Source organism: Nomascus leucogenys, chromosome X (genome assembly GCF_006542625.1).
Source record: "Nomascus leucogenys isolate Asia chromosome X, Asia_NLE_v1, whole genome shotgun sequence".
In the NCBI taxonomy this organism is placed as follows: Eukaryota; Metazoa; Chordata; class Mammalia; order Primates; family Hylobatidae; genus Nomascus; species Nomascus leucogenys.
The window spans coordinates 50,750,803-50,769,720 of NC_044406.1; the positions used below are offsets into that span (position 1 = coordinate 50,750,803).

At 36.5% G+C, this 18,918-nt stretch overlaps 1 protein-coding gene across 3 annotated transcripts in view; it reads left to right on the top strand.

The window, feature by feature from the left end:
* The window catches only part of MED14 (mediator complex subunit 14), an 86,275-nt gene that overhangs the window by 24,000 nt on the left and 43,357 nt on the right, over positions 1-18,918 (top strand). For all 3 annotated transcript variants that reach the window (XM_030806803.1, XM_030806804.1, XM_003271008.3), the window contains exons 8-13: positions 578-710; positions 1,758-1,908; positions 2,431-2,542; positions 8,341-8,466; positions 10,635-10,713; positions 14,697-14,856. In XM_030806803.1, the coding sequence (XP_030662663.1) occupies positions 578-710; positions 1,758-1,908; positions 2,431-2,542; positions 8,341-8,466; positions 10,635-10,713; positions 14,697-14,856 (761 nt within the window). The remainder of the gene's footprint in view (positions 1-577; positions 711-1,757; positions 1,909-2,430; positions 2,543-8,340; positions 8,467-10,634; positions 10,714-14,696; positions 14,857-18,918) is intronic.

Below are 18,918 nucleotides of genomic sequence, written 5' to 3' on the forward strand. Positions count from 1 at the left end.
CACTTGAGGTCAGGAGTTCAAGACCTACCTGGCCACCATGGTGAAACCCCGTCTCTACTAAAAATCCAAAAAAAAAAAAAAAAAAAAAAAAAGCCCAGTGTGGTGGCGGGCACCTGTAATCCCAGCTACTAGGGAGCCTGAGACAGGAGAATCGCTTGAACCCAGGAAGCAGAGGTTGCAGTGAGCCGAGATCGTGCTACTGCACTCCAGCCTGGATGACAGAACAAGACTCCGTCACACACACACACTAAATAATAGTAATAAAAAAGTGCTGTTTGGTGAAAAAAATAGTACTATTTGGTCAATCCATGTTCTCTAAACTATGATGAATTAAGACACAACCCAGACTTTATGGTTTTATATTGGTTTAAAATTAAATATAAAACCTTTTTCTGAAATTATGCTATAAGTTATAATACTTTTTACGATGAGCCATTGGAGAAATAATCATTTCAGAAATTTTCTTCAGAAATTTTTCTCCAGTTTTTCAATAAGAGAACCTTCCTTAAATGAAGTTTGCCTGTACTTGATTGACTATTGGTGTAACATATTAATTTTACTTAACAACATCTATCAGATTCTTTCTGTTTATCACTTCAGTTAGAAGTGTTACATTCCCAAACTCTAATGTTAATCCGAGAACGGTGGGGAGACCTTGTGCAGGTGGAAAGGTACCATGCTGGAAAGTGCCTCTCCCTCTCAGTTTGGAAGTAAGTAAAATCAGTTCTGGTGGGTTCATGCTATGACTGTAAATACTCTTTTTATTTCTCTTTTTCTCTCATACATCTGATTTAATATACAGTTGACCCTTGGACAACACAAGCTTGAATTGTGTGGGTCCACTTATATGCAGATCAATTTGCAAGATGTGAAACCTGCTTATAGGGCCAACCTTCCCTATACGTGGGTTCTGCTGGCTGACCGCAGGACTGACTGCAAGACGTGAGTTTGCGTGGATTTTGGTATTGGGACGGGAATCCTGGAGCCAGTCTCCCAAGTATACCAAGGAATGACTGTATACCAATAGCTATGCACCTCTAATAACATGCTTTTGTGTAGTAAGGTCCCATAGTATTGTGTAGACCACATAGGACATCCATAGTTGACACCTGTCTTAGAACATGTTTTAAATACATAGACATTTACCTGTTTGTACTAAGACTTACTATTCTTAAAAAGTTTGAGAGGTTAGTCTACTTTGGGTTTATACCAAATTGCTAAAAGTCCGTTAGGTTAGAAAAGACCATTAGGTTAGATTGTTGGGTATCATTTTTTAAAACATGCATGCTTATCACAGTTTTCCACTTTGAATTGTGCCTGTTAAAAACTTTTCTTTGGGAGAAAATTGGTATTGGACTGTTTATAACTCTCAATTCCCTCTTTGAACTTTACTCGATTCCTGTTTTTCTTCCCACCCCAGCATCTTATTATCCCAAATGACCCCCATTTTCTGTAAAGGAGTCAGAGGTAAATAGATACTACTTAGAAGACAGGTAGTTTTTGTTTTGGGGTTCTTTTTCATGTGTGCATATGTTTTATTTTTAAATTATATGTCTTTTTTTAATGCAATAAATCAAATATTGTATTGGATTACAGAATAGCTATCTTCCCATTATTATTCCCTCCACAAACACTGAGGGCCTGCCGTATTCCAGGCTCTGGCTAAACTGTCTCTATTTTATTCTAGAAGTTTGTCTCTATTTTATTCTAGAAGTTAACAGACTGTGTTGAAAAAAATTCTTCATTTTTTTCTTTAGTCAACAGGTTCTTGGGAGAAAAACTGGAACAGCATCTGTTCACAAAGTTACAATTAAAATTGATGAGAATGATGTCTCCAAGCCTTTACAGATTTTTCATGATCCTCCTTTGCCAGCTTCTGATTCCAAATTAGTAGAAAGAGCCATGAAGGTAAAAGATCTCAATATATTTTAATATTGGTTTAAATGAATGTGACTTGCCATTTATCCTTAAACTCTTAGCACAAATTTTTAAAAATATCTAATTCTTCCTAAAACCTTTTTTGAAACTTATTTTAAGTAAATGTTGCACTTCTTACATTTGTTGTTTTTTCAAAACATCTGATACTATAATATATAATTTTTAAGATATTCTTTCGTATTTTATAATTTAGATCAGATACCATTTTAATTTTAAGATCTGGCATTAGAGCACCATAACTGATTTGTAATATCTTCGCCTATACTTACCAAAATGTTAACTATAGTTTTTAAGCTATCAATTGTAAGTTAATTTTTAACTCAATACCATATTAGTTAATTTTTAACTTTAAGTTTGCTTTCTGTTAGTGGCTAACACTTAATCAATGTGATTCCAAAAGGAAATATTTTGAAACACAGTAATCTACCCTTGGGCTTTTAAAGTAAAAATGTTTAAATTGCACATTTGAATTTGTTGTTCTTATTTATGCAGATCGACCACTTATCAATAGAAAAACTCCTGATTGACAGTGTCCATGCAAGAGCTCATCAGAAGCTCCAAGAACTGAAGGCCATTCTTAGAGGCTTCAATGCCAATGAAAACTGTAGGTTCTTTTAAATTGACATTTGTTTTTCTTTTGTTTAAACTAGAATCCAGTTTTGTTTGATGAGAATCTTAATATGACTTTTTCCTGATATTTTGCTTTTATTGTGGAAGCTGGTATTTCTGCATTTTAACTTGTGATCTGCCAAACTTATCCTAATTTTTCCCTTATTACTTATTTAGCTTGGCCTCATTTTTGAAATATTTGTGTATTGGATTTCCTTAAAACTTTATGAAATGGGGCTGGGCATGGTGGCTCACGTCTGTAATACCAGCACTTTGGGAGGCCGAGATGTAAGGATCACTTGAGGCCAGGAGTTCTAGACAAGCCAGGGCAAAAAATGAGACCCCGTCTCTATTTATAAAATTTTTTTAAATAAAAAAGAAAAACTTTATGAAACGTGAGCTAACATTTTAATATGAACCTTATTTTTAAACTTTTTTTCTAGTGATAAAACAGCATTCCAAATATTTATAATATACTTGTAAAATATGCCCCTTTGAGTGAAGCAGAATTCATCCCTTGTCTTTCTTAAAAATTTTTAAAAATTATTAACAGTTCAAATAAGGAATGCAGATACATGGACATAGTGAAAAATCTTCCAAGTTTAATTACCTAGTAAGTATATTCAGAGCTTTGAGGGACAGTCATTTAGAAAGTAAACCCTTTCATTCTGGGAATATAGGTTCACAACATAATGAGCATATTTACTATCCCTGCCCCAATTGTTTTTGGCCATAATTACCTCGTGCCCACAGTGCACAGTCTTTAATTAAGTTAGATGACGTAAGTGAAGTGCCTTATAAGTAGGAAGTCTTAATAGTGCTAGTAACGAAGGTGCTGCCTTTTGTCATCACAGAGCTCAGTTCAATCCATTATACTTAAAAAAGCAGCTTCTTAGGTATGTACTAGTAACTCTGGATTAAAACCACTTTGACAGAAATAGATTTTTAAAAATTGCCTGAAGGAAAGACAGAAAGTTAGAAAAATAAATGTGTATTTAGAATACATACTCATTCAAGAAAAGTGAAAAGACAGAAGTGAAAGAGGGGATCTAAGATAAACCAAAGCATTAGCTTATATTTTTAAAGAGACTAAGAAGAGGGGCAGCCTAACTTAACAAAAATGCAAATATGGGCCTTAAAAAAGAAATAAAGGATCTGCCAGAAATTTGGTGAATGTATTGGTTAGATGTGTCTTGGGGGTGCCTGTCCATTAGCCCTATCAGGGTTTAACATTAGCTTCATCAGTACTTCATTATCTTAATTTAATTAAAAGCTTCAGTAGAAGGCCCTCCCCTTTAATTCCTCAAGCAAAGATGTTAAATACAGACCTAAAAATTATGATTGGAAAGTATAATTGAAACTCTCACTGGAGTTAGAAAGGCTACTAACCACCACCGCCTTTTGGTCTTTTTTTCTTAACATCTTTATTGAGACATAATTCACATATAGTTACCTCATTCAATGGTTTTTACTGAAAGAGTTGTGCAACTATCACTACCATTTGATTTTAGAACATTTTAATCATCCCAGAAAGAAACCGTGTACCCATTAGCAGTCACAACCCATTCACTCCTCTCCCTCCCTGCCTCCCTTCTGGCAATCATTAATCTACTTTCTACCTCTATAGATTTGCCTATTTGGACATTTCATATAAATGGAATCATAATGTGTGGTCTCTTACATACAGTTTTTAACACATTTTTTTGAGGTTCATGGCATGTTTCAATACTTCATTCACTTTTATTGTCAAATAATCCATTGTATGGCTGTACCATCTTTTGTTTATCCATTCATTATTGTTGAACATTGGGGTTGTTTTTCTTTTTTGGCTATTGTGGATAATGCTGCTATGAACATTCATGCCCAAGTTTTTGTGTGGACATAAGTTTTCATTTCTCTTGGCTGTACACCTAGGGAGTGTAATGGCCGGGTCTTGTGGTAACTGTTTAACCTTTTGACGTGTTTAACACCACTTTACAATCTAACCAGCAATGTGGGAAGGTTTCATTTTCTCCACATCCTCACCAATACTTGTTATTGTTTGCACTCTTTTATGTGAGGATATGCAGTTATCTCAGTAACATTTGTTGAAGACCATTTTCTCCTATTTAATTGTCTTGTCACCCTTGTTGAAATTCCCCTTTTGTTCTTTTTTAAGAAATGGAGTCTCACTGTGTTGCCCAGGCTGGTCTCTATCTATCTATCTATCTATCTGATCTTTATCTATCTATCTATCTGTCTATCTATCCATCCATCCATCCATCTATGTATCTATTTTAAGTCCATGGCCTGCTGAACAGGCTGGTCTTATGCTCCTGGGCTCAAGCAATCCTTCCACATTGGCCTCCCAAAGTGCTGGGATTACAAGCGTGAACCACCACGTCCAACTCCTTTGTTCTTAAAGAAGACTTCAAGTATTTTGCAATCTTAATTTTTCTAATTTTTCAAAACTTCATTTGTTGAGATTCCAGAAAATAGGGAGTTTGTAATCTTTTGATAGGCTCTGGTTTACTTTAGTAGCATCTGTAAACAAGGCTTAGTAAGTTAAAAAACAGAACAAAAACTTAGTTAAAAAACAGAAACAAAAAACTATGATTGCCAAGGGATAAATTACTTTGAAAAATAAACTCAAAGCATATGTTAACATAGGAATGGTTTTGTGTACTGTTCACCTAGGTTCTGAAGATTTCTAAAGAGAAATTTAGAGAAATCTTCAGAACCCAGGTGTAAAATTCCTTTTTGTAGAAATGTTAGAGATCTGAGTTCAGCTGTCTGCTCTTGAACAAGTCATTTACACTATTTGGGCCATTCTCCTTATCTGAAATTTGAGGATATTATAATAGTCCAGGCTCTTCCTAGATCTTAAACTCTAGTAGGAATGTGCTACACCAGTGGTTTTCAAGCCCTAGGTGTTTTGTAGAGTCCTAGGTGTTAGAGAAGGGTGCTTTAGGGACTATCATTTGGAAGGAGGGGGGAAGCTTGCATGCAGAGTTGATCTCCTCAGTCCTGCTTTAATCAGGACAGTTCTAGAAATGAGGACTGCTAGAGGAAAGGGTCTGTTGACCCACCATTTTAGGGCATGTGCTTTGACTTGTTTTTTAAATTCATGTGCATGCATTTATACTCTCTATGTAGTCTTACTTGATCCTTTTTATGATGGGTGAGCATGCTTTATTAAGATCCTTACTGGAACCAGGGACTATATAGTCTATTCTTAGAATCCGTTAGCGCAGTCACCCTTAAATCAGCTGGCTTTTCTTCTGACACCTAACTGGAATAACCCAAGGAAATGAGTAGCTCAGAGAGTGGAGCATTTCAAGGGAAGGCTAGGGGAGGGCGTAAACTTCAGGTTTTGAGCAGCTCAGGCATGTGGTTTTGTAGGGGTAGAAATGGTTTAGGGGAGAAGAGGCAGGACTTTGGAGATAAGTTCCAAAAAGGCAGTGCAAGGCACTAAAGGTAACTTGAGATATGGCCCAGTTGGCAACATTGCCTAACTCTTGAAAGCCAGGGTGCTGCTCCCTTGTGTTGTACTCTACCCTTCAGCACTTATAATCAGGGCATCATGATCAGTTTGGAAGCTATGAACCACACACAGCCATTCCTAATTGAGCTTAGTTGCTGCTCTTCACTCTTCACACTTTATATTACTGTCTGTTCATCCATTCTCATCTTGTTCTCAATAAATGATAGAAATAAAAGGAGATATGTATACCTTCTGGCGGGACGAAATAGCAGCAAGTCCTGTCATCTTACACTGCTTTTAATTCCCTCTTCTTTATTTTCTTTGCAAGTTTCTCCATTTTTGTATACCTAAAACCTGTTGCCTTTAAATGCTTTAGGGCATTGTGTATTTTATTTTCTGTAAAGAAAAATATGGACATTGGTGGTCAAAAAGTATGTACATCGATTTGTGTCAGAGTATTTCTTGTCTTTTGAACTGTGTTCTCTCTATTCTTCTCTGATGCCCTATTTTTCTAAGAATACTCAATTGTGGTAATTAGATTGAAATTATAATTGTTACCCCAATTCCCAGAACTGGTTTTACTCTGTTGCCACACTTTAGAAATGGTTTTGCTTTAGAGAATTCACTCCTACCCTGTCAGGAATTGTAACACTATGGAAATGTTTCAAAAATCAGCAACTCTGTTTCACATTTGTAATAACTTTTTATTAACATAGTAAGTTCAGCAGAACATCACTGATTTGAACTAATTTGTCACATTGGTCTGAATTATATGGTAAAAGAAATTTTTGTTTTTGCCCCTTTTGTTCTGTTTTTTTTCAGGTCAGAGTTCTGCTGGATTTGCATGTTAAACATTTTGTATACAAATATGTATTAGATGTACAGGTTGAGTATCCCTTATCTGAAGTGCTTGAGATCAGAAGTATTTCAGGTCTCGGAATTTTTTTGGATTTTGGAATATTTGCATTTATACTTACCGGTTGAGCATCCCAAATCTGAAAATCCGAAATCCAAAATGCTTCATTAAGCATTTCCTTTGAGCATCATGCCAGCACTCAAAAAGTTTTGGATTTTGGAGCATTTCAAATTTTGGAGTTTAGGATGCTCACCCTGTGCTTTAAAGCAATTTATTTTTCTCTAATTAAATATGTCTTCTGCAATCTTTTACTTTATTAATTTGTTTGATAATTTGTTTGTGTAGACAGTACCAATGGTAATGTCATCCATTTGAATTATTGAAAGTTTATAGTAAAAGGTTTTGGTTTGTTTCTTTGATTCAAAAGGAACATAGATAATACACATTTGTTGAACACTTTGCTTTTTAAAGCACTTTTACAGCCTTGTCATTTCTTGCTCCTAACAACCTGTGGCATGGAGGGGAAGATGTTATTGTCCTTGTTTGACAAAGTAGCAGGCAGAAGCCATGCCTGGTGAAAGGCCTGCATCACCACGCCCCTCTGCGCCTGCCACGTTACCTCTCCTTCCGAGCACCTGTATCACCATTCCCCTCTGTATCTGCCTTTTTTTTCTGTGCTGTAGCTTCAGAGGAACTTGGTAACAAGAAGAGCATATTCCTTTTACAACCCCTCAATCTGATCAGCACTTAGTGTGTTTTCAATGTTTTGCTTGTTTACTGGATTTCATTATGTCACTTGCAGAATTAAGAGAAAAGTTAATTGGGCCTGGTGGAAATACTATGAAACTCTAGATCAGGTATATTGTCAGCTTTGAGGATTTGCGTTTAGCAATTGCCTATGTTCTTAATTCATCTGTGACTTGAAATGGAGTATACAAATGACTTGAAAAAATTTTTCTTACTGGGTGATCAATAATATTTATTAGTTTAAACACATGGGCTCTAATTGACAGAATACCTCTTTTTTATGAGGAATGGCATTGAAAATCATGAGGCCATAGAAGATATTTATTCTGTTTACAAACAACTAGTTTTCTTTCCATTATATAAAAGAGAAAATCCTTAAAAATTAATTAACTTATTAGTAATTACCAAGTGAAAGTAAAACTAGAACTCAGCTCACTGATGAAGTTGAATTTTCACTAGCTATTTCAACCCTCTTAAGAAATTTTGGATTTTTTTTGCTGTAGTATTTGAGACAGGCATGTTTGTTTCAAGTCACCTTGAAAATTACATTCTTTCCTTTTTGAGCTACTAACTGACAATAATACTATTGCAAATTTTGCAAAATCATGTTTTTCCTCTAACATTTAGGATCCTTCAGTAGTTGGTTTGTTTGCACTCATTGATTGAGAAATAATTTTTCTAGAAAATATTCGGATAGAAAAATAATTTTTAATTCTTGATTGTTCAGCTTCCATAGAGACTGCACTCCCAGCTCTCGTTGTTCCCATCTTGGAGCCCTGTGGTAATTCAGAGTGTCTGCACATTTTTGTAGATTTGCATTCTGGAATGTTTCAATTGATGCTTTATGGACTTGGTAAGTTACTAAATGATATAATCATTCAATGTAAGAAAAATTATTTTTAACAAAAAAAAAATAAACATTTTCTGTCATTAGGTATTAGAAAGAATGGTATATGCAGTGTTGAAAGTGGGTATGGAAACCATAACTCTGACTGATGTCAGTTCCTCGGGGCCGTTTTAACTCTACTTTGTATTTTCTCGTAGCAGATGTTAAACTTCCCAGTATAAAGCACATTCATGTTTCCTTATGCAAAATTAATAATGTTGATGGCTGCTGTTTTTTAGGTTAACTTATCTATCCCAGTAGCTCAGTTTCTATTTTACCACTGGGTGACATGGAAATTACAACAAGGAATTCTAATGTCATTTGTGGCTGAAGAACATTTTTATGACAGTAGAAACATCTAAGATGACTTGAGGTACAGAATCCTGGAGGAAAGGATTTTTTTTTCTGGCCTAAACACAGTAGAAATTAAAGTTTGATTTCTTACTTGTTCTGTTACTGAGTTGGTGTTCTGAAATGATGAAATAAGAATTTAGTGTTTTTGTATTGCTACTGGACAGTGTTCTTGAATATATTAGGACATCTGCTATTTGAAATTAATATTCAGCTAGAAAGGTTGAAAATGAAGGGCTTTCTGGTTATATTTTATAGCTATAGGTTTTTTTTCTGTGGGCTGCTCATGGAAAACTGAACTAATTACTTTGAATGACATCACATTTATGATAGCTAAATGACGCATTTATGAATTACTTTAACTGTGGGTTCCAAATAAGGCAAATGTTGTTTGTTCCTAAAAACTTATATTTAGGCCGGGCGCAGTGGCTCACGCCTGTAATCCTAGCACTTTGGGATGCCGAATCAGGCGGATCACAAGGTCAGGAGATCGAGACCATCCTGGCTAACATGGTGAAACCCCGTCTCTACTAAAAACACAAAAAAATTAGCCAGGCGTGGTGGCGGGCGCCTGTAGTCCCAGCTACTCGGGAGGCTGAGGCAGGAGAATGGCGTGAACCCAGGAGGCGGAGATTGCAGTGAGCCGAGATCACGCCACTGCACTGCAGCCTGGGTGACTCAGTGAGACTCCGTCTCAAAAAAAAAAAAAAAAAACTTATATTTAACTGTTTTTCTGATTATTAACGTAGTACATACTCATAAATAAAAAACTTAAACACACAAAAATTAGAAAAGCAACAGAAAATAGTCTTTTAGGGATGTATGCTTGTCTTAGCAGCTCAGGCTGCCATAACAAAATATCATAGACTAGGTGACTTAAACAACAGAAATTTATTTTGTCATAGTTCTGGAGGCCAGAAATTCAAGATCAAGGTGTCAGCATGGTTGATTTCTGATGAGGGCTCTCTTCCTAGCTTGTATATAGACAGCTGCCTTCTTGCTGTGTCTTCACATGGCTGAGAGAGCAACTTCTCTGGCATCTGTTCTTAGAAGTCTGCTACTGATCCCTTCATGAAGTCCCTACCTTCATGACCTCTTTTAAACCTAATTGCCTCCCAAAGACCACTTCTCCAAATACTATTACACTGAGGATTAGGGGTACAACATATGGATCTTGGGGGGACATAGTTGACCCCATAGCAGTGCTTTTCTAATTTTTTCTGTACTTTGTCCCCATTAATCAAAATCATTTTGTATCTAGCTTTTTTTGCTCATTATTCGTTAACTAGCATTTTCTAGTGTCATTAAAAATTCTGACTTAATTTGCAAGCTGATCTTCAGCCAACAGCTCTTGCATATGTCAGAGATCATTTGTGTTTCATAAGTAAACATTTCAGTGGAGTTTTTTGTTTTTATGATTTTTAAGGTTCTAAGTCTAGTAATACTATGAGTTTTAAATACTTATAATTTAAAAATACTGATTAAGTAGACTAAGAGTTTGGGGAATTAAAATATAGGCAAAGAATGGATTAATGATTTGTTACTTGTTCTTTCTGCCAGTGTACATTTGCTATTAGTTGTCATATCTATAATGCTCCCTAAATGTTAAAGAGGGAAAACAAATTAGGTTGGCTTATATCTAATGGTACATTTAGTTTAATTTTTCTCTGACTCAAAAACAACATGATTTTCTGCCTTAAACAATAATTTTCATTTGTTTTACACTACCTAAAGATTTTGTTTCTCATGTAAGCAATTAATTAATGAAGTGCTTTATTCTGTAGACCAGGCCACTCTGGATGACATGGAGAAGTCTGTGAATGATGATATGAAACGAATCATACCCTGGATTCAGCAACTTAAGTAAGCTTATTTATATAGCTCAAGACTAAAAATGGAAACTTATTTTGACAAGATATGTTTTCTTCTCCATCATTACTCTTGGTCATTCACTGTCCTTAAGGTTTATGACGTGAAACTTAAGTGCCTTTTGGTACCTTAGAATCTAAATTCTCTTGGAATAGTTCCAAGATGTCAGTTTCTCATATCAAATTCTCCTCTAGAGCAAATATAGGTGTGAAGGGCATAACACTCAACTTTCATCCCTTACCACATTTTCTTCTATACAAGCACTTTACAAATCACTTACACAATGAATTTTATTGTATCAAGTGTTCTCTGTAATAAAGTCCTATTTGTTCTTATCCAGGGTAATTGTCATGGTTGACTACCAACTGACACTTTCAAAATAGTCATTTCTGCTTCTCGAACACTGTCATTCAATTTGTCTCAAAATCCTTTAAATGCTTCACACTGTTAAATAAAATTGAAAATGGAGCTAGATATAGTTCTGTGGAGTTTCCTTACCACTCTGGTACACAAAGGTACCCTTACAGCAACTCTAACAAACTCTTAAAATTAATAAAACAAAATTCCAAAGGATAAAAAAAAATTCAGAGACTAAAACCAAAACCGGCAAATGGAGAAGGCGGTGGGGGGGTGGGGTCGGGGGGCGATGTCTAAAGAAAAGACTATAAAGTGGGATCTATTGTTCTTATAATCTTTTAGCCTCTGCCCTTCCCTTTAGCCAATATTTGAAAATTTCAATATAACCAAGTAATGTTTTCATTAACAGGGCATGATTTTTTTTTTTTTTTCTTGAGACAGGGTTTTGCTTTGTTGCCACCCAGGCTGGAGTGGAGTACAATAGTGTGATCTCAGCTCACTGCAACCTCTGTCTCCCAGGCTCAAGCGATTCTTCTACTTCAGCCTCCTAAGTAGCTGGGACCACAGGTGCATAACACCATGCCCAGCCAATTTTTGTATTCAGGGCATGATTTTTTGTTTTATTTTATTTTATTTATTTATTTTTTTTTTATTGAGACAGAGTCTCACTCTGTTGCCCGGGCTAGAGTGCAGTGGCATCATCTCGGCTTACTGCAACCTCTGCCTCCTGGGTTCAAGGGATTCTCCTGCCTCAGCCTCCCGAATGGCTGGGATTACAGGTGTGTGCCACCATGCCAAACTGTTTTTTTGTATTTTCAGTAGAGACGGAGTTTCACCTTATTGGCCAGGCTGGTCCCAAACTGCTGACCTCAGGTGTGATGTGCCTGCCTTGGCCTCCCAAAGTACTGGGATTACAGGCATGAGCCACCATGCCCAGCCCAGGGCATGATTTTTAAAGCCAGTAGATAGATAATACAATGTGAGCCTTTTTTTTTTGAGCAGCTATTTAGTTTATCTGTATGTGGAAAAAAAAAAATCAGTCATTAATCTAGGTAATGATTTCTAAAACTTTTAGTGTTTTAGCATCATTGTGCATTTTGGCTAAATAAGCAAGGTTTAAATATCCTAACACGCTTAATAATTCACATCTTGCATAACTTGAGGATGTTTATCTGGCAGTTCTAGCTGCCCAAAATAGAAACTAAAACCAGAAAGCTAAGTCCCAAAAGCCTTTAACTTACCAAATGTGTGCCTGTACATAAACTTACATAATTTATTTATAAGAAAAGTCCCCTGATTGTCACTTATAATAGTGTTTCTCAAATGATCTGTGGTGAATGACCAGTTTATCACTAATCTATCATGGGACACTGATTTTTCGAAATAACTTTATTGAGGTATAATTTACATACCATAAAAATGCACCCATTTTAAGTGTACAATTCAATGATTTGTAGTAAATTTACTGACTTTTGCAAGCATCACCACAGTCCACTTTTAGAACATGTAGGACATTTCCATCACCCCAAAGAAATGTCCATTTACAGTTAATAACCATTCCCAACCTCAGAAAACTATGAATCCACTTTCTATTTGCCTTTTCTGGTCATTTCATATAAAGTAGAATCAAAATATGCTGTCTTTTGTGACTGGCTTCTTTCACTTAGCATGTTTTCAAGGTTCATCCATATTGTAGCATGTGTCAGTACTTCATTCCTTTTTATGACTGAATAGTATTTCACTGTATGGGTATACCACATTTGGTTTATCCATTCATCAATTGATGAACATTTGGGTTGTTTCCACTTTGTGGTTATTATGCGTAATGATGCTGTGAACATTCATGTGTAAGTCTGTATGTGGACTTACGTTTTCTTTTCTCTTGGAGTAGAACCAAGGAATGGAACTGCTAGGGTGTACAGTAATTTGTTTAGCTTTTAAAAGAAAATGCCAAACTGTTTTCCAGAGTGGCTGTGCCATTTTACAACCTCATCAGTAATGTTGCGAGAATTTCCATTTCTCTACATCCTTGCCAACAATTGTTACTGTCTTTGAATATAGACATCCTAATGAGTATGAAGAAGTATCTCATTGTGATTTTGATTTATATTTCCTTAACAAATAATGATGTTGAGCATCTGTTTGTTCATGTGATTACTTTTTTAAATAATGTGCAATAAAAATGAATTCTAGGAAAAAAGAAATGAAAGAACATGTATAAGATATAAGCCCCAATGTTTTTTATTAGAATCAACAGATGAAGTTATACTTCAGTAAATATAATCAGAACACATGTAGGAAAATAGAAAATTATAGAAACGGTGTGCATTTTTCATTGAAAGTGTATACACAGGCAATTAATATAGAAAGTCACTTAGACTCAAGTTTTTTGTCCCGCAGAATCATAACAAATAATGAAGAGTGAAATAGCAATTCCAGATCAACTTTGAAAAGGCCACCTTGTATATCAGTATTTAGAATTTTTAATGTGACACATGAGCTTGTTTCTTATTTGTAATAACTTGTCTGTGTTGGATTGATGATCATGCTAATCATGAGAGATGTTTCTCATGTTTTCCTTTTAATAACATACATAGTAGAGATATCATTCTCACAAAGGTATGTTGATGGGAATCAAAGTAGAGATTTGAAATAAATTTTAGCACGTTCAGGATATTTTTAACTTTTATTCAAAATGAAGCAAGTGATGGTATATTTTCAAAATTTATCTTCATTCCTTCATCAGTAACCAGTTCTTGCATTTGATCCGTAGAGTTGTAGTTAAATTTGTCTTTCAATGAAAAAAACAAAGTGGTTTCCAGAACAGTTGACAAACTACCCTTAAAATGTCATATATTATAACATGGTTTTTCTGCACATGATTGGTATACAGTTTGTACCACATGCAACTTGCCACACAAATGTATCAGCACCCAACCTGGTCTTCGCCCTATTCATCAAGGCAAATCTGCTGATCATGAGCTGGGATGTTGTGGCATCATTATGCTGCTGTGAAAATTCTTATTTTCTGTAGTTTCATTATGCATCAGTGGAGTTTGTGAACCAGCCATTGTATCCCTTTTTTACATATTATACGGTATCTTAGCTTCAAGGATAGATAATCAAATAAAAGGAATAAGAGGAGTACTATATTAAAAACATCAGTGAAATCTGGCAGCTTACCTGAAAGGGACGTGGGAACAAAGGTAGTTAATGCTACTGGGACCTGCTAGGTATACTACACACTTCACACATACACAATTTAAAAACTGGGGCTATATAAAGAATATTGAGATTAGTTGGTGCTGTCTTTAACTTATAGGAAATCTGTCACTCCTTAATAATAAACTAACATAGTATCTCATCTTTATAGTTAATTCTACCTTATAACTAAGATCATTCACATTGCAGTTTAAACTTCTTAAACTAAAACTAGAATTGACAGTTTAATGTAAAACTGTGAAGAAATGATTTGTCATTATGGCCATGTGTCCTTTTATTAGTTCAGTTAAATTTCAATTAATTGTTTTTTTAATGGTCTTTAATCATTTGTAAATCGATAACACACAGATAATCAGAAAAGTCTGAGATTTGATGTGGATTATCACTTTTAAATTCAGGTTTTGGCTTGGACAACAGCGTTGCAAGCAGTCTATAAAACATCTGCCTACGATAAGCAGTGAAACATTGCAGCTTTCCAATTACTCAACTCATCCTATTGGAAACCTTTCTAAGAATAAACTGTTCATTAAACTTACCCGCCTTCCACAATACTACATTGTAAGTATGCAAAGGAGTGATTTGGAGTGATCAAGTTTAGTAATTCTGTTAGTATCTTGAATGACTTATTGTTTAACTTGCCAGTGAATTTTATTGAATATTTGACTTTGATATAGTGAAACCCAGGAGTTTAGAATGGGGGAGAGAGGAATGTCATGTCTCAGTTGGGGAACATAAGGCATAACCCCATCCCTCACTCTAGGGTCTGTCCTATGATGAGGCGTAGTCTTTGATTGGAATGAGACATCCCTGTAAGAATAAAAAATTTGAGACCAATTCCTATAAAGGTCTGGCGATGTTTTGATGTCAGATAAACTTGTTTCACTTGAATATTAACTTGTATGGTGAAACCTTTCAAATATGGACTGGCTGAATTAGCTTTATTTTTTCATCCTTCTTTGATTGAAGGCATCTTTCATTTTATTGAGTATGTGTTCCTTTTAGTGCACAGTAAAGTCCTCTCTTTTTCCTTTTTCACTGTTTCTGTATGTTTTTTAGTTTCTTTATTTTTGAATTAGTTAAAATTTGCAATAATTTTAAATATGAACTCATCCTGAATATATTTTCCTGCTTGTTGAAATTTCTGGCTGGGCGAGGTGGCTGACATCTGTAATCCCAGCACTTGGGAGGCCGAGGCGGGCAGATCACAAGGTCAGGAGATTGAGACCATCCTGGCTAACATGGTGAAACCCTGTCTCTACTAAAAATACAAAAACAAAAAATTAGCCAGGCGTGGTGGCGGGCGCCTGTAGTCCCAGCTACTCGGGAGGCTGAGGCAGGAGAATGGTGTGAACCCGGGAGGCAGAGCTTGCAGCGAGCTGCGATCGCGCCACTGCACTCCAGCCTGGGCGACAGAGTGAGACTCTGTCTCAAAAAAAAAAAAAAAAAAAAGAAATTTCTGTATATACCAAGTAGATATGTTGGCTAAGAATCTGTGTTTTACAAATTTTAATTCAGGCCAGGTGTGGTGGCTCATGCCTGTAAAACTAACACTTTGGGAGGCCGAGGCAGGAGGATCACTTGAGCCCAGAAGTTTGAGGTCAGCTTAAACAATATAGTGAGACCTTGTCTCTTATAAAAATAAAATAAAAATAAAAATTTTAATTCAAGATTCTTTGTTGAAAGTAATGGGAGTGAACTTTTTAAGGTTTTGACCTGTACTTTTAAAAGATATTATTTGAAAAGGACACCATAGTAGGCTGACATATCTTAAGCTCGGGGTACTTGTGTAGACTAATGAGTCTGTCATTGATCTGAATTTTACTTTTTTCTGAATTTTAAAACAGCAGCTGTAGAACTAGATTTGGCCCACAACAAAAGACGACTGTTGTTTCATTTCTCAGTGAGCTTGCTTGGTCTACATGTGAAATGATAATGCAGAATACATGCATCATAGCGAAACCTATGAACATACAAAGATCTCTTATAATCAGCCATGCACACAATAAGATAAAAATGGTTATAATTTATTATTTTCTGACATTTAACCAGGCTTTAATGTCAGTGACCAGTGATCTGTTATAAAGCAATAATTTGTTTCACATGGTTTAGACCAAAACTGAATGTAGATTATTCCTCATCCTCTAGATTTATCACTTAGGGGTGATATGTTCATGGAAGTGGAAAGAACTACTAACATGGATATTAAGAAGAACAGAGGAAAGTCTTGCTGCAGTTGATCTCCCTTTAAATGTCTTTCTGCCATTTTACCTTTCTTTTTTGGTTAGCTATATTAAGATACAATTTACATAAAGTAAAAATACAGACTTTTTAGCATGAGTTCTGATAAATGCATACAGTTGTGTAGCCTCCATCTCAGGACACAGAACAGATCCATTATACCCCAAAATTCCCTCATAATACCCCTTATAATCAGCCCCCTCCAACTAGTAATCACTGACCTGTTTTCTGTCTCTGTAGGTTTGCGTTTTCCATCCAGTTTCTTTGACTCAGCATAATGCCTTTGACATTCATCTGTGTTGTTGTGTGTATAATAGTTCCTTCCTTTTGTTGCAGAGTAGCATTCCATGGTGTGGGAGTACCACAGTTTGTGTTTAATGAGTCACTCATTGAAGGACATTGGGGTTGTTTCCAGTTTGGGGTAATTTTGACTAAAGCTGCCAAACATTTGCATATAGATTTTTGTGTGTGCATAAGTTGTCATTTTTTTTTTTTTTGAGACAGAGTCTCGCTCTTTCGCCCAGGCCGGAGTGCAGTGGCGCTATCTCGGTTCACTGCAAGCTCTGCCTCCCGGGTTCACGCCATTCCCCTGCCTCAGCCTCCTGAGTAGCTGGGACTACAGGCGCCCACCACCACGCCCGGCTAATTTTTTGTATTTTTAGTAGAATGGGGTTTCACCGTGTTAGCCAGGATGGTCTCGATCTCCTGACCTCGTGATCTGCCCACCTCGGCCTCCCAAAGTGCTGGGATTACAGGTGTGAGCCACCGCGCCCGGCCAAGTTGTCATTTTTTATTTCATCTTGGATAAGTAACTAGGAGTGGGATTATTGGGTCATACGGTAAATGTGTGTTTAACTTTGTAGAAAACTGCCAGCTGTTTTCCAAAGTGATTAACTATTTTGCGTTCCAGCCAGCAATGTATGAGAGTTCTCGTTGCTCCTCATTCTTGCCAACAGTTAGTCATTAGAATTTTTTAAAAATATTAACCATTCTGATAGGTATGTAGTGGTGTCTTATCGTAGGCCTAATTTACACTGCCCTAATGGCTGAAGATGTTGAGCATATTTTCATGTGCTCATCCTATCTTCTTTGGTGAAATGGCCATTTGACTTTTAATATTTCCTGAGGTACATCATCAGTGTGATGCTTTCCTGAAGAGTATGTGTGGGGAGGAGGGGGAGCAAGGGAGAAAGGAAGCAGGAAGAGAGATGGAAAAGAATGTGTGTTGGTCAGGAGCCTTTCCTAATGGCATATAGACCTTGGAAACAGTAAGCAGGTATAGTAGGAAGAGCAAGGCCTCTGGAGCCAAACTTACGGAATCAAAGCATGAGTCTGTCACTTACTACATGTGTGACCTTGGGCAAGTAACTTGCTTTTTTTGTGCCTCAGTTTTCTCATCACAAAAATAAAGATAGGCCAGTGCGGTGGCTCATGCCTGTAATCCTAGTACCCTGGGAGGCCAAGGCGGGTGGATCACCCGAGGTCAGCAGTTCGAGACCAGCTTGGACAACATGGCAAAACCCCACCTCTAATAAAAATACAAAAAATTAGCCTAGTGTAGTGGCACACGCCTGTAATCCCAGCTACTTGGGAGACTGAGGCACAAGAATCGCTTGAACCTGGGAGGTGGAGGTTGCAGTGAGCTGACATTGTGCCACTGTACTCCAGCCTGGGTGACAGAGTGACACTCTGTCTCAAAAAAACAAACAAACAAAGAAACCTACTTCACAGGATTATTAGGAAGATTAAATATGTTAGCATCTGTAAAGTATTAGGACAATACTTGGCACATATTAAGCTTTGTATCAGTGTTAACTGTCAATATTGTTACCCTCACAGTGACCATATTTTTCAGTTAAAAAATTAGGGTTTGTTTTTACATGTTTCCAAGTATGAGGGATGGTTGTCATTTTTCTCTGCCTTAATAATGGAATTTTTAGGATGCTTGAGTGGTTAAGGGAGGCAGCAGAGCAATTTAAAATAGATACCATTCTAGAAAATCTAGCAGACTGTATTAGTCTGTTTTGGCACTGCTGATAAAGAAATACCTGAGACTGGACAATTTATGAAAGAAAGAGGTTTAATTGGACTCACAGTTCCATGTGACTGGGGAGGCCTCAGAATCATGGTGGAAGGCAAGGAGGAGCAAGTCACAGCTTACGTGGATGGTGGCAGGCAAAGAGAGAGCTTGTGCAAAGAAACTCCCGTTTTTAAAACCATCAGATTTCGTGAGACCCATTCACTGTTATGAGAACATCACAGGAAAGACCCGCCCCCATGATTCAGTCATCTGCCACCAGGTCCCTCCCACAACACATGGGAATTATGGGAGCTACAAGATGAGATTTGGGTGGGGACACAAAGCCAAAGCATATCACAGAC